At 41.0% G+C, this 16,823-nt stretch overlaps 1 protein-coding gene across 2 annotated transcripts in view; it reads right to left on the minus strand.

The window, feature by feature from the left end:
* Positions 1 to 5,953: 5,953 nt before the first annotated feature.
* The window catches only part of LOC111607616 (partitioning defective 3 homolog B-like), a 149,354-nt gene continuing 138,484 nt past the window's right edge, over positions 5,954 to 16,823 (minus strand). For both annotated transcript variants that reach the window (XM_023329599.1, XM_023329600.1), the window contains one exon: positions 5,954 to 7,078. In XM_023329599.1, the coding sequence (XP_023185367.1) occupies positions 6,658 to 7,078 (421 nt within the window). In that variant the 3' untranslated portion in view covers positions 5,954 to 6,657. The remainder of the gene's footprint in view (positions 7,079 to 16,823) is intronic.

The following is a 16,823-nucleotide window of genomic DNA, read 5'->3' on the forward strand; positions in this document are numbered from 1 at the left end:
TCTCAGAATCGATGTGAGGGATGAATTCTTAACCTTTTAGCGATCTACCACATTAAAAGAACAGAGAGATTTCTGGAGATTTTCTCATTAATAACATTTGATTTTTAAGCAATACTAAGATTAATCTACACTTAAGATTGCAAGAAATTAAAAAAGCTGTACATCTGTGTTCAGATTAGACTGAAATTGAGATTTTTGTCAATGAACACTCAGGGTGTATCTGGCGTGAAGCAATAAAGAAACTCAACCATTGTTGAGCAAAGTGAAGGAGCTGTGATTCTGTTGGCCTGTTTCTCTTTAAAAACTGAAAATGGTAGTTATTAGATCTTTCAGCAGGTTGATACAGAACGTATAGCTTGATTTACCTCACTTTGCTGATTTACGATCTTTCTCATACTATTTCAGAGTCAGGCATGTAGGGGTCCAGTCATCCTGTAGATTTCTGACTTGTGCAGCGCCGTTAAACCAGAACAGATTTATGCTCTTCACGGTCATAAACAACTACGGCCGTTTGTCTCGAGAATTGCTTTTGACACGCAGATCTATCAGCGAAGAAAATATGGCTAATTGAAAAGTAATGACGTCTCATAACTTCAAGTTTCAGCTGCTTTTGGGAAATCACCTGAGATTCCCCCCAGATGGCCGTGACTGCTATACATCACGCTCCGTTCTCCATCTCTGAGAAGCCAAGCAGTCTCTGATTTCTCCTGGGTCGTTGCGGCGCTCCGTCTCAGCCAAGCGGCGAGGCTAACAGGGACGCGTAACATATTACCTCCATCTTTTCCCTCCGCCATTTCTAAGCAACCCAACACCCCTGACACCGAACTCAACCCCAGCAGCTCTGGATGGCCAAGCAAAACACCTGGCATCTGTGCGAGAAGGGCGCCAGCTTCACAGCGACTGCCAGGCGGTCAGCTGAGGCCCACTGCCACACTAGAAAACATGTGTGGGTGCTGGTAGGGATGTGCGTACAGTTTGAGTTTGCTGGACCTGAAATAGGTGGGAATGCGATAAAGACAGTAAGAGGATGTGTTGGGGTAAGAATTTAATATACAGGCAGTGACAGACGGCTCAGTCTGGACACTCGAAACATTTATAACTTAATGTCCATGTGTTTAGCCACTCTGATGTGGGTTTACTCTCATCCATGCCAACTTTGGGGCATGTCATTGTATTTGGTACCTCTGTCTGTTCCCAGCTGAATGCCTTCAATCCCTGGCGGACGTTTTTTATGTGTCAGAGGCCAAGGCTGGTGCTGAGAGGCTGATGGATGGGTTCAAGAGGTCACAGACTTCAGCTGTTGTTGGCCACATCACAACCCACAGAGCTATACCAATGGTAACCTGAGTGAGCTGCTTTTTTTGTTGTTGTTTTTGTTGTTGGTAGTTTTCATTGTTAGAACTCTAGGACAGCTCAAATAGTGGGAAAAGATGGAGATAGATGGAGGAGTTTGGCTGCACCTTGCACTGTATTTAGAACAGCTGTTGCTTTCTGAATCTGTTTATTTAAAATTGACCACAAAGCTTCTAAGACAGTATATTGTAGCGCTGCTTGGGAAACTGAACTAGCCGCAATGCTAGATAATTAGCTGGCATTTACAAAGGAGCAAATCCAGGATTGCCATTTATCTTCCTTCTTTCACTTTATTATTATTATTATTATTAATTTTACCTGTCTGGGATCTCAGGAGTACATTGACCCTCCCTGAAAAAGCTAAATTCTTTCTACTCTCCTCAAAGGGACATAAAAGCATCTCATTGTTGCTACGACAATATCATCAGCTCCAAAAGCGGGCTGTTGTGCCAAGAGCTGCGGCCATGTTGTCATGGTGATGGCCGGCGTGCAAAAGACGGCGGCTGGTGGCTCAGGCTGCACTGTGTGGGGGCGAGCAAACGACTCATCCAGAAAGCGGCGTTGCTTTAAGGATAAATACGGCCCAAATTAACGCCGCTGCTGTTTCAACTCTGCAGCAGAGGGAGGAAAGAAAAAGACACCGAGTCAAAGTGAATGTTTTAAACACGCCGCAAGGTGAAACCGAGCAAGAAAATTGCAGAGGATATGAAATTATTTCCAATATCAGCCCGAGTGTGGAAATTCAATTTCACAGTCCATGAACAATATCAAACAAACACACTGGCTGAAAGCGCACACTCCAGCTTGAGTGATACTGCATCAAAAGGCTACACAGCAGACATAAACGCGAATGAGGTGGGTGAAGGGCAGGCTAACAGCTAATGGTAATCCATATTTGGGGCAATCTCCATATTCAGGCCATTTGAACTCCACATTAGCCACCAGCTACTCCCTCAGAAAGGAAAAAAAAGAGAAATGGACCTGCTTCCTAATGAACTGCATAATTAAATAAAGATCTTTGCTCATCCTGCTCCGACTAAACCTGAGCGCACGACTCCTTAATGAGGGCCGAATTGAAACAAACGGCAGCAGGTGAAGGACGAAAGGACAGCGGCGTAATGGTGGAATGCGCCTTTAATGAAGAAGCTGGAAGCAGACGGAGGTCAAAGTGGGCGATCACACTCCGGTATCTGCTCAGTATTTTCAGGGTCCTGTGCAGGAAGCAGATAACCGCTTCAGCTTTCCACTTTGCCCTCGCAGGAGCATGGCTTTTTGATTGACACATGCTAACAAGCTGAGGTGTTCAACAAGGGTGCTGGCAGAATGGATAATGCTAGGAGAATCTAACCAGGGAATTCTCCCACAAGCCACAAATCCCGACAACCGGCCGAGGAAGAGCAGGGGCAACAGAGCGCCAAAAAAAAAAAAAGAGGCAGCTTATGAGGCGTCAAATTAATTCATGCAGGATCTAAAGTTATAAAACAGTCATACAGGAAGCTTAGGCAAAAGGAAGACTGGTGCAGAGAGCAGATAAATAGTTATTAAGGAGTTTTCTGGTCTTTCTAAAAATCAGAGGTTATGGAGCAAGGAGGGGTGAGCTGATATGAAGCATGAAAAAATGTCCGTCAGCAAATCTGCAGCCCTGACCTGCTGGACTGAGTGTCCTCAGACTGAAACAACAAATTTCTCCAGCACAACCATGGAATGTACCGAATAATAGCTTGTAAACATTTTCATAACCTCTGGACTTTTTCATGTGTTTTCACAACTTCAAGGTATTTTATTTTGTTAAATTAAGTTTACAAATAAAATTCTGGAAAGTGTGGCATGTATTTGCATTCGACGCCAGTTTAGTTTTCTCTAATCAAACTGTAGCTTTTTACCTAGAAAGTCTGGTTTGTGTGGGGAGGTGTGAATGCACAATTTAACTCTGACATGGACCAGAGAAGTGAACTCTGGTCTGTCTACAGAAAGTAGTCTTGGATTGGTTAAAGTGAATTTTGCCGCGGTTTGAACACATACATGAACTCCAAGCGGGCCATAGTCAGCTCCAAAAGCAGGAGGCAGACTAAGGTGCAGGGCATTCTGGGTAAATACAACTAAAATAAGCATGAGATTCCAGCGCTATAATGAGAAATTTTTGCTTGCTTTTTGTGAGGAAGAAAATTGCGCTCAGTGTCTTCAGAGGTTTTTGTGTTGTTCCTTTCAGTAGTTCTTGGTGCAGCGCCACCACAGGTGAGGAGGGTGAACTGTTTTTTTCAAATAGTTTTATTTATGTGACACACTGCCGAGTGAAAGCAAACCTCACTAGCTGAAAATGTTGCAATTTTGGTCCTCAATGAAACGAAATCTATCAGACTAACAGTTGTGAAAACATCCTTAATTCCACATTATGTTGCAGTTTTAATGACTTGCTGCAAACTTTAAACAGGACTTTCTTTCAACAATACGTTTCTTCCATGAAAGTGCTTGATAAACAGATTGACCCACCTCAGTTCTTCCAAAGTGTGCTTGGCTCACTTCAGATGGACAAAATGTTTCCACTGTGTTTTTTGTGGGTTTGATCCATCATCTGAAAACAGATAATTGCCAAACTGTAAACAGTGCCTAGTGAGAAACTTCCCCACAGCTTTTCCTCTCACCTCTCCGCCGTGCTCCTTGGTCTTCATCATGTTGGATCACTCCTCTTCTCTGAGGTCGTCACAGAACAGCTGGATTCGCACCGAGCTGAAAATACTCCATTTACTGCTGTTGGACGAGTGGTTTTAGTGTTTTAGTAAGATGGCTGCTGCAATCCTGACAGCCGGTTCAAAGCTTTTGTTTAATGGACGGTAAAGTGCAATTAATTCTCCAATATTAAGTTGCTGCTGTTTATTATCGTAAGCAGCAAACCGACCACAAGCACTTGAAGGAGGTCGTTTACTGCAGAGTCGTTCCTTTAAGTACAGTAAAGAGCCAGTGAAGACAGCAGTAAGTGCTCCAAGTTGTGTTGGCTGCTGTAAGAGTGAGATGGCTCGGGCCTTACCACGTCCTGAGAAGGATGAGTATGTGGAAATGTTGCATTAGGTGGAGGATCTGTAATGCTGTGGGCCTGCTTAGCTTCCAAATGCATGGGATAGACAATTTAAATGTACTTTTATGTTAGACGTCGTCTTCTACTGTAAAACAATATCACATTTCAGTCAGACTGTAGAACAGGATTGATGAAGTTAGTCTGCTTGACGTTAAAGTTGTATTGTGTGATTCCCTTTTGTGTGTTTACCTTCTGTGTACTTCAAAAATACACAGAAGAAAAAGAAGAATTTTTAAGCAACATTTTACACTCCTCTCAGAAAGGATCCTGCGATCAACCTTCTGTTCTTTAATTATACCTCATCAGATATGATTTAAACTTTTTTTCCCCTGGCAAAGTCAGTAAAACATAATTAAACTCATTTCCCATTTGCTTGTATATATAAAGTAAATTTCACATTAATGAGAACAAACAGTTTTATATTGCATACTAATCCTGTGGCACCTTGCTTTGCTGGGTGATTCATACACACAAAGGTAATTAAAGTTTGTGTTCATTCATTAGATATTTTCTGCACATTCAGCAACTACTGGGATGCATTCGCCAGTGTAAAACAGATTAACATCATTACAAGAGGACAGAAGCTGGCTGGTGGTGGTTCTACCAGGTGTAGCACATCTGACGCGTAAAACGGTTTTGTCCTCATTGGACTTTTAGATATTGTCAAAGAAACTTCTGCCCAGTAATAATGTTTGAATTTTAACCATATCTTAATTGATGGATGGATTAATATCTTTAATTTGGAGATTATGCTGATGCAACTAAAGATTTTATTTAACCTATTTCATCAGAAATGCGTATGGAGGGCTTCATACATGCATCCTGGACTAGTTTTATTTCTCATACTGACAGCATTAGATGATTGTTTGTGCTTGTTTCAAACTATCAGCATGAGATTTCCTTGGGTTTTGTCACAGGATGACAAGCAGACAGTTGCTTTTTCCTTTTGTTTACTGCGCTTCTGTCTATTTTGGTGCACTGTGCACCGTATCATTGTTCCCAACATTTAAATACCACCAGACATCTCAAACAGTAAGTATTTATTAGTTGATGAAACAGACGTAAATTGTCTAGTTCTAAATAATATGATTTAAAGTTGGTCTGTTGCGGCTCTGACAGAGGAAGGTCAAACCAACGCGGAGACCAGGCCCATCAGCATATGCTTCCTCCCTTCCCGCGCTGCTGCTAATTAAACATTAACTGATAGAAAAAGCCCTCTCCACACACAATTATGCACCATATCAAGTCTAATTTCACCAATCATGGCCATCTTTACTTACAGAGAGCAAATTGGGTATTAATCATTTTCTAGTGGAGATTTTCCTGCCCCTAATTGTTGGAGACGATTCAGTCATTATCGGGAGGCCGGCTACTCTTATCAGTCATCTCACGAGGGTAAATTTATCTGGAGATTGAGCAAGGAGAAATTCAGCTTAACATCGTAATGAATTTTTAAAAAGCGATGACTCATGGCGCAGTTTGACAGCACGTTTCAAATATTTATGCGGGAACAGAAAGAAGAGAGGATAAGAATCTCAAAAATATTTATTGCAAAGTATTTGTAGAAAAGAAAAAAAAAATCAGTTATTTGACAATGTTTGAAACAAACCGTAAGCTACACATCAGTCAGTGCAACTAATTTCAGGTTTGAGATGTTAGAGAGGAAAAGATTTAGTTTAATTCATTACTAGTAGCATAGCTCATAAGAGTAACTCTATTTACTTTATTAGAAAAAACACAAAAATATCACAATTAAATTCTTCTCGGACAGTAAAGGTGTCGCCTCATCCACATAATCAAAGGCAAAAAGACAAAAGAAAAAACCCCGACATGTCAGGAAGTAAAGGAAGCTTAAGCGGCAAAACATCAAGGCTTAAAAGTCAAGAAGGAGAGCTAATTCCTGTTTTTGTTTGTCGGCTTCCTGTCATGATCTAGCTGGTAAAGGTGATTCCCCCCCATTTATTACCTTCTGTTTGATCCTTCTGGACAAAATGCAGTGCTTTCAGTGCTGGAATATACTTCAACTTAAACATCTATATGGCACCACGTTTGCTGTAAATATTTGTGCAATTTAATCTCATTTCATTTTGCATTATAAAATCCGTCATCATAAACCTTGGCAATACTGGAATACTCACAATATCTCCACCAGAAATAATATATATATATTTATATACATTTAAATATAACTCTTTGCAAAGCGCCCGTGTTAAACCTTAACTTTCATCACTTTACACTGCACCTATCATAGGGTCCTTCCGCCTTGGCTCAGGCTGTCTTTCATCCTCATGACGGTAGCCATCAGGACTGGCGTAGCGTTGTTTTGCTGTAGGGTACCTGTCTGGGCTGGTGTAGCGGCCGGGGCTGGCCTGCCGGTAGCCGTCTCCTCTCCCTACCACGGGCTCATAGTACTGCCGCCCCCTGCGACCAGCCGTCGGAGACGGAGGGACATCCTGTCTCAGAGCTGCACGGTGTTGCTGGGCGGACGGGTAGTAGCGTTGATTAGCAGGCGCCTGCTGGGACTGGTTGGACGACTGAGGGAGTGGCAAACGGCCGGAGTTGCTGGGACCTGGAGGGTCCTGGTAGTGACCGGGGTAAGGGACTGGCTCCCTGTGAGCCCTGGAGTGTGTGGGATAGTCATATGGATCCCTCCTGTAAGATAAAGAAAAAAAAATGCATATGAGATGAAATAGTCCTGTCACAACAAAATTTAAGACCTGTAATTATCGTATTTAAGGCCAACTTACATTTTGTTTTATAAATTTAAGTCATTTTAGAGACTTTTTAGGATTTGTGAACACCTTGTAATTGTTTTTTAAAATGTATTCTAATTCTTTAAGTACCCTCTGTACAGATAGCTTATTGTATTGTGATGACTATTCTTGATACTGGTTTGAACTGGTTTGGAGTGAAGGACGGCTCTCTGTTGGTCGGCCTCCTGCTGTTGCTCAGTTTATGTGGTGAGGCCTTGGCAGGATCGAGTTGTCAGGGGGACGTGGATGGAGAGATGCCAAGAGATAACGGCAAATTCCTTGGTAAGCATATATGAGGTTGTGTGTGTGTGGAGGAATGTGTGTGTCCCAGGGGTGTGCAGTAACAAGGCAGCCAGCTGGAAGTCTCCGGTTCCCTCCCACTAGCTATGGGTGATTAGGGGCTAAACCCCTGGGTAAGGCGACACGGGGGGCTTCCGAGCAATGGTGGGAGAGAGAGAGAGGCAAAGCAAAAAGGCTGGCTCAAATGTTTTCCATCTTATGCTACATTTCCAGGGTCTGAGTGATAAACAAGTCTTCTTATAAAGCGAAGCGTAAAGTTTTTAACTATCAGTTTCCAAAGCAGAGAGATGCAAGAGCCTGATGCAGAGTTGCAGAAGCTTGAAAGGCTGTTTGGAGACTTGCTATTCTGATGTTGGCAGAAGTTTGGTGTTTGCTGGCTGAAATAAGCAAAGTATTTTATAAAGGAAGCATCTGAATTAGTTACACTGAGACCAGTATTGAGTGTTTTTGGACATATTTTGGTCAAAAACAAAACTTTTCTCAATCTCTCTCGTTCGTGGAAAAGTTTGTACAATTTAAATGCTCATATAAGTTGTTGTTGTTGGTTAGGGACACCGGCTGCACACTGATAACTAAAATACCTGAATAATAATACTATCATTTCAATAGTTTAAAAACCAAATATACCTCAATATGCATTAGTATGCATAGTGGGAACTATTTTAGCCCAGAAACATGAGGAAACATCAATGGTTTGGAGATTATAGCCAATTGGTGTCAAGGAAAATAAATTTGATGCTTTGCAAATGACATCCAATAGCATGTCAAGTAGCTCTACACCTGTGTATTTCAGCTATGTTTCCCAAGCTGAATTTTCTTTCTAATATTTAAGATACGAGCTACAAAAAAAAAGAAAAATAGGCGGGTTTCTGTGAATAATTTAGGTACATGCCATAGAAAAACCGACGAATAGAAAAAGGTTCACTGTAGTTTCAATCAGTTCTTGATAAAGCGCATTAAACTAAGTTTCTGTTTTTAACTTTCTATTTTAAGAAAGGTGTTACACAGTGTTAGGTAATCACAACATTGTGATACTGCTGAACATAGCAGTGGTGACATCAGATACAACTAGAGCTAGGTTCAATAATAACCTAGTTGATTATGTTTGAAAACCATAAAAACGGTTCAATTTGTTACTTTCAGTGTTGGTTTAATGAAAGCATTAATTTAGCTTTTCTAAGTTTTAAAATTTGACAGTGTTTGATTGTGTATCGTTTTTTAACACAGTTGTATAACTGAATGTAAGTGGTATAGTGATGTAGCAGATTTGGTAGTGGGTAAATTGTTTTAAAGATAAGCAACAAAGAGAATCATAGAACAGATTTCGCCGTCTACTTCCCCCCTAACAATGGCTCCTACTGTAGTTATTATACAGAAGCTTTGAGCTTAGCTTCTGCCTTGTTCTGTAATTGTATCCCTGCATCTGCCGCGTCCGGTCCCTCGAGTCGAGCTCGGCACCTGTTGACCAGCCAATTAGAATGAGTCACTCACCACAGTTTAGGCTGCACACATCTTGCTTGGGAGCGTGCGTCTGCACTCGTGCCTGACAAGACTTTCCCCTGAGGATATTCATAGACTGAGGTGATGTGGACTTCAGCATGTGTGTTTGCAGAGACCTGACCACCCATAGAGAGGGGCTGGACAGGACTCACAGGTGGTCCCAGCAACTACCAGCCCTGCCTTGTCCGTCAGCATAAACAGAAGCACAGACACGAGGAATAAAACTGGTGGAGGATGGAAGAATGACAGAAAGCTAAAGGCTTTAATATGAAATGAAGATGTGACAGAACAGAAACAGATGTGCAGTCTAGTCTGCGTGGAAATAAATTGCTCCTTAGATAGTGGTGTGAAATGAAGCAGCAGTGGAAAGAGCAGGAGAGAAAGAAGCGAAGGTCATGCTCCTCCATTAATCCAGATTAAACGCTGAAGGCCACCAGGAGAGGCACTGAGAGGGAATAAAAGAAGGATGGAGATACACCCGGATAAAGGAGGGGCAACACCTGGGTCCTCAACTCGTCTCAGGGCCACCCAAAAACCCACAATCCTTCTTCTCTCTTCAATTCCTTCAACATTTTTCTCTCTCCTTTATGCTCCATTTGTCTCTCCATTATCTCTCACTTTAATGCTTCTCTCCTTTTTGCATCTCATTTCATCTTTTCTCATCTTCAGTGATAATCGGGGCAAAGCAGTCACATATATCTTCTTCTACACCACCACTATCTGCTGCACTAGAGACGATGGTTTTTCCCAACATCTCAAATGATGCTAATAGAGAAATGGATTCTTCCAGACCTCTGAGCTGCAGGGCTCCAAGTTGTCGTCCTATACACATCAGTCGGTACTTAAGCACCTTAATCACCTTTCATTGGATCACCATTGGAAAATATTTTCTCTGACTACATACTGTAAATTAAATAAAGTTCTTCAACAAAGTATTAGTTTAGGGTGCACATACTTTTACAACCAGGTTTTTGCAGACTTGTGTGTACTTTTTAGTTTAATAGTAAAATGTTAAAGATGGAGAAAAGTTCTACATTATTAGTGAAAGATACAAAAATGCGATAAGAATTGAATAAGTGAATTGTAACTTAAATGAAAACGATCATGTCGTGGCTTTAGTCATTTTATTATAAGATATGTTCAGAACTACGTCTGTCGCAAACTTGCATTAATATGCCATTTTCAATAGATTACCTGAAAATGGTTTCAAAACAACAAAATTATCATTTATTGCAGTCATTTCTGGGACAATACATCATCAAGTTGTTGTTTTTTTACTGTGACTGTGCAGAACAGCTGTATTTATCCTGAGATTAGATCGCACACAGATGGACTAGATTTACTAATGAGGGTGTTTGAGGGCTAAATGCAAATACATGCCAGACTTTTCAGATGCAGTACAAAAACTTTAATAATTTCCACTTTACAATAAAGAGTTTCTTTGTGTTTATGAAGAATTTCAATGTTGCATGCTGAAGCTGTTCCAGAGGTAGGAATACTTCACAAAGCACCGAGTCCATGCATTCATCCAGTGCTGAATTTGTGGCAGAACAGGGAGACGGTTGGTTTGAGATGCGGACAGGGAAGGGAGCTGATGGTTATGTTTAGCAGGGGACAGGCAGAGAGACGGATGAGACTCCCCCGTCTGTCCCTCTGAGGTCTATATGGAGCAGCAGAGTAAGGTGTGATGTGAACCACGGGGACCAACTAGAGTGGAAAGCTGTAATGACACGCAGTCTAATACATCTGACTCGCACTCTGAGAACATCATCACCATACACCGCACCCCCTACTGCCCTCAGAGAGCCGCTGATAGACTCAATATTACATCCAGAGCTGTGCATGCGGGTACGTGTTGGGAGATATACGATTACACACACGCAGCAGTGAAAGCAGAGTGTGTGTTGCAGTTTGGGGCCTGCTTCCGCCCTGTGACAGTGAGGAATCTGTGCGTATGGCGGTTATCCCGCACCTGCCCCAGGAAACGGAAGGAGGAAATTAGTAATCCCACACCCACAACAGCCCCCCACTCCTCATTAGTCCCACACTCCCACAAATACCCCCACAACAGCTGGGAAACAACCATGTGTCTGTCAGACACACACACTCTCTGGATGAATGTGACATTTAACATGAAACAGCATTACTCTGTTTGACATCCTCCATTTATCCATAAATATAAGTATACTTTCAGATTGCATCACAGTACAATTAAGAGATCTGCAGAATCCAAAGAAGGCTGCACACAAGGGACAGGGGTGAGAAACCAATATTGAATGTTCGTGATCTTTGGGCTCCCAGGCGGTCCCGAATTGAAAAGCAAACATGATTGTGTAGAGGAAATCAATGCACGGGCTCAGGAACACCCCTGTGAACAACTGGTGTGGAAGTTGGAGCATAAATTCAGTCTATCGACGACTCTGCCTGAGATAAAAGCTCCATACTTGGTAAATATTAATCAGAAAGACAAATAAAAGTCAAACTATTTGCTGCACACTGTCATGTCAGTGTTCTGTTTTAAAAACTAATTGACAGACATTATGAGAGAGTAAAAACCAAGTAAAAAATGTCAACTTACACAATTAGAGGCTGAAAAAACTGACTAAATATAATAATGTAGAGAAAATGCAGAAAATAAACACAAAATTAGCCATAAATAGCATGAAAAAATGACAATATATATGTGCTAAAGTAAATGCAGATAAACATGCAGCACTAATTAAAATAAAAGCATGAAATATAATTAAATAATCAAAATAATAAAGTTCTGAGTCTGCAATTAAAACAGCTGCCTTCAGGTGTTCAGGAAAGGTTAGAAGAAAAGATGATCTCACTTCCTGAGGGTTTGGGCAGCTTGTAGGATTAAAGGTAAGTCCATAAATAAGTAAGACTGAGATCTTTATCAGTGTTAGAAATACACTGAGAGCTTAAAATCAATTTTAAATAGCAAAGAAGAAAAAAGTAATAGCTTCTGAGAAACGTTATTCTTATAGATTAAATCCTTTAAATGAGACACCAGAGGAAGTGCAGGACGTTTCCACCAGCTGTTTGGATCAAGATTTAGTGTTTATTTCATATTATTTCTACTTAAGCGCCAGTAACAATCTTAGTAAATGAGTGTTTTAGTAGTATAGATACATAATGTAGAGAAGACTACAATTAATACTTGTAAACAAACCTTTTTCTTGCTGGCATTTTAATAAAACAGGCAACAGCAGTGTTTAATCTGCTGATTCTGCTGCACTATTATTTTTACATTAGCTTATTTTACATTATTTTAAAAGCCGACTGACACTTTTTGGTGCCTCCATACTCTAGAGCACAACACACAGAAATGACGCCAATGCCAATTAAATAGCATTTAATCATCGAATTCATTACAGTTCTGATTATAAAACATATGGATGCACATGTGAGCACATCTGCCAATTATATGCTCACCTTACGCCCACCGCATGCAAAATATATCAACTGCTCAGCAAAAAAAGTACCAGCTGCTGCACCTCGCTGCCACACACTCCCACGCATATTCATTCATATGCATTTCACATTTCAGCTGAAGCTTTTTCAGGGTAAACGGTGCCACAGTTTGCAGAGGCACAAACAGTTTTTCCCTGCGGTGGCGTGACTTTACGGATAAATTGTGGCAAACCTTTCCTCTAATCTGAGGAGACTGGTCCTCAATCTTTGTGGAAATGTTTAGGGATAGTTGACAATACTCATTAGTGCTTGATGCATTTACTAGTCTCCCTAAAATCAGCACTGTGCAGGCTGAGTGCTGCAGAGGAAACCATTAGCCACCGTGGCCTCGGCCATCAAGACAGCTCTGCTAATCAAACCAGCCTATGTCAACAACGGTGCTGGAAATTGGCTCTCACCTTGGTGTGCGTTCTTCATCTAAATGGGCCCGTGTTTACACTAAGCGCTATTACATAGTAAGCAGCGGCGGGGAGTGTGTACAGTATCAGTGGCAGGTAACAGCAGGGGCTCTGGTTTAGAAAATGAGAAGGTGAGAAGAGACGGGAGCCACCAGTAATAACAGGCTCTATGACGATGTTTCCACACAGATTTAATAGGTAATAATGATCTATTTTGCTCAAATATGAATGCATTTATTGCTTTCAATTAATAAAAATGCAGAATGACAGCCACTAAAAAGGCATAAGCAGTTAAATGAGATGTACGGTCTGGAGCTAGCAACGAGGAGCTTCGTTCTCATGTAATAAAGACGAGTTGAGGGAAACCAGTTGAGTAAGAGCTGATGACGGAAACAGATGGGAAGTCATTTTAACAGCAGTGCTATGGAAGAGTTTTCATTCCTCTTGAACTTTTCTACATTTTCTCACAATCCAACCACAAACCTCAGAGGATTTCATAAGGTTTTTATTAAATAGACCAACACAAAGTCTCCCAAACCTGATGGATCAGGCGAAAGAATCATGCAAGGCGACACAAGCAAAATGCTACTGTACGAACTAACTAGTGTTTTAAGATATAATTATAACAAATACAGCTCTTAGTTGTTTTCTCCATGAAAAAAACAAACAAGACAAGCTGTCCATTGCCTTTTTGCTGAACTTTAATACCTATAAACAGAAATAAAATGACATTTCCTATTGTAGATGTTTAATAAAAGTGTAGAGTTGTTGGGAAACACTATCAGCTCTTAGTCTAAAAATTCCCTTTGGACTGTAAAATTTTTTGACCCCTTCTCCATTGCAGAAAGTCCCAATAAAACACATGGAGGCTTGTGGTTTCAACACAGAAAAAAAATAGAAAATATTAAAGTTTTTGGGACTTCCGGTTTGAACGTCATCGTGATGGCCGCGCTGTGAACGGGCTCCCGAGAGAACCTAAGAAATTGAAAACCCAACCCCACTTAAACGACGAAAACATACCTATAAAGGTGAAAAAGAACTGGGGTGAGCGAAATACTTCAAAACCGATGCTTTATAACGCCAATAAGCGGACGTTTAAAGTCGAGAAAATATTGCTAGCATTTTAGCTAATGCCAACTGCTATTCATCTCAAACCTCCGGTTTGAAAAATTACCGCTGCACTTTTTGACTTGAACTAAACAAACAACAGTGATACTATGGCTGAATGGGAGACGGTATTGCAGGAATTAAGAGGCTTCCGACAGGAAAATAATGCGCATTTGGGGGAAATAAAAGAAGAAATTCGAAAGATGAACACCAGACTAGATGAGGCTGAGGACCGGATTGAAAAAGCGGAGGAGAGGATTTTAACCACGGAGGACGCCGTCACTGAAATAATAAAGCTACAGATAAAGCTGGAGGATAAACTAATGGACCTAGAAAGCCGTACACGAAGAGAGAACATACGCATTTATGGCGTACCCGAGGCGGCAGAACGGGACTCGGCATCAATGGGTGACTTTGTGGAGAAGTTGCTCCGTGAGGGCTTGGCGCTGTCCCAAGACGAGCTCGACATACACATTGAACGGGCTCACCGCTCTCTAGGCCCTCCGCCTCCAAGCGACGCTCCCCCGCGATCTATTGTTGTGAAATTCCTCAGTTTTAAAACCAAAGAACTTCTCCTTCGCAAGGCATGGCAGAAAAGAGGATTTACCTGGAACGGCAAGCAAGTGAATTTGGACCATGACTATCCCCCTCTGATTTTGAAAAAACGAAGAGAATACGCAGACGTGCGCAAGATTCTGAAGGAGCAGCAAATCCCCTTTCAGACTCTCTTTCCTGCCCGGCTGAGGGTGAAATATGGAGATGAAACAAAGATCTACAATACAGTGGTGGAAGCTACTGAAGACATGTCCAGTAGAGGCTACGCTGTGCGGGTCGTTAAGTCACCAGAAACGGCCCTGGAGCATCTGAAGCAGCTGACCTGGAGCAGAGTACGCGGCGGACCGGGGAGTGGGCCAGCAAACAAGAGGCGGGACCCCGCAGCCGGCTACAAAGAAAAACTTAGAGCCTTCAAGAGGTCTTCTCCCACGCACAAGGAAAATTAAGGTTTATCCACTCTGTTACTAATAATCAGGACTTGTATTTGGTTTATGAAGTACAATAAGTAAATAAGGCAGGTTTCTCGCGGTGCTCTTTACACTGAGGCCATAGCCACCAAGGGCCCCTTCACTAACTGATGAAGAAGCTGCCTCTGGAGGTGAAGCAGGGTTCTCATTTGAGACCCCCACCTTGGAAGTCAAGAGTTCAGTTTGAGTTTTGTTTGTTCTTAATGTTAACTTTTTTATATGTTCTATGTTCAGTGTTTTTAAGAGTGAGCGGGGAGCCCAATAATCTTTGTGATATAATTAAGAAATATAAGTTAGATGAGTAGCAGGTTGATAAAATTGGTGTCAAACAACATTAATGGTTTACATAGTCCAGTAAAAAGGCAGAAAGTCCTATCTAAATTTAAGAGAGACAAAACCCAAATTGTTTTATTGCAGGAAACACATCTACCGGATAGCGAGCATGTTAAATTAAACAAGATGGGTTTTAAACATGTGTTTTTTTCTTCCCACAGTTCTGGGAGGCGAAGGGGAGTGGCAATTTTGTTATCTGGAACTCTTAACTATGAACACATATCAGAGTACAAAGATAAAGAAGGTCGCTACATAATGATTACGGGCAGGATTGATGGTACCATGACCACCATCCTGAATATATACATTCCACCGGGCAGTGATTGGTCCCTGTATAGACAGGTTCTCGAAATTGCAACAACGAGGAGTCAGGGAACTTTAATATGCGGTGGTGACTTCAATATTTTATTAAACACCAAATTTGATTCTTCTAGTGGGAAAGGCGATGGACGAAATATTGGTAAGAGGATGGGACACCTCATGGACGATTTAGGATTAGTTGATGTATGGCGAGAACATCACCCAACTAATAGAGAATACACCCACTTCTCTCACCCTCATAACTTATATTCTAGGTTAGATTACATTCTTACGTTCAAGAATGATTTGTCTAAAATTAAAACCTGTGAAATCGGTCCATGTACAATCTCTGACCATAATCCAGTTTATGCTGATATTTGTCTGAACAGGAAAAATAGGTCTACAGTATGGAGGATGAACACAAATATTTTAAACTACCCAAACATTAAAGAGAATTTAAAAAAAGAAATAGAAAATTATTTAGCTCAAAATGATAATGAGGAGGTGTCACCAGGAATATTATGGGATGCAATGAAGGCAGTGATTAGAGGGAAAATAATTAGTATATCCACCCACTTAAAAAAAGAAAACATACAAAAACGTAAATACCTGGAAGATAAATTGTTAAAACTGCAACACGAACACTCTGTGACTATGAACGACAGCATTAAATCGGATATGGTAAAATTTAAAAAAGAATTAGATGACCTAAACATGGTTGAAGTACAGAAAAAAATAATTTTTAACAAACAGCAGTATTGTGATGTTGGCGGGAAATCATTAAAACTTCTTTCATATAAACTCAGAAAGCAGCAAGCAGAGAGGACTATACACAAAATAAGAAATCCTTTAGATGGCCAATTAGAAACCGAAGAGGAGAAAATTCAACAATGTTTTCAGAACTATTACAGAAAACTTTACTCCCAAACCCATGTAGATAATAATCAAGAAGTTAATACTTTTCTGTCTAAATTGGAGCTACCAACAGTGACGGAGGAACAAAATAAATTGTTAGTATCCACAATAACCAGTGAAGAAATTCACTCGGCAATTAAAAGACTAAAAGGGGGTAAAATGGCAGGGTCAGATGGATTTGGCCCAGAATGGTATAAAATAATGCAGGATCATTTGACTCCCACCTTGCAGAAAACATTTAATTGGGTAATGAAGGGAAAAATTGTACCCCCGTCATGGAAAGAAGCAA

This window comes from Xiphophorus maculatus, chromosome 24 (assembly GCF_002775205.1).
Source record: "Xiphophorus maculatus strain JP 163 A chromosome 24, X_maculatus-5.0-male, whole genome shotgun sequence".
Classification (NCBI taxonomy): Eukaryota; Metazoa; Chordata; class Actinopteri; order Cyprinodontiformes; family Poeciliidae; genus Xiphophorus; species Xiphophorus maculatus.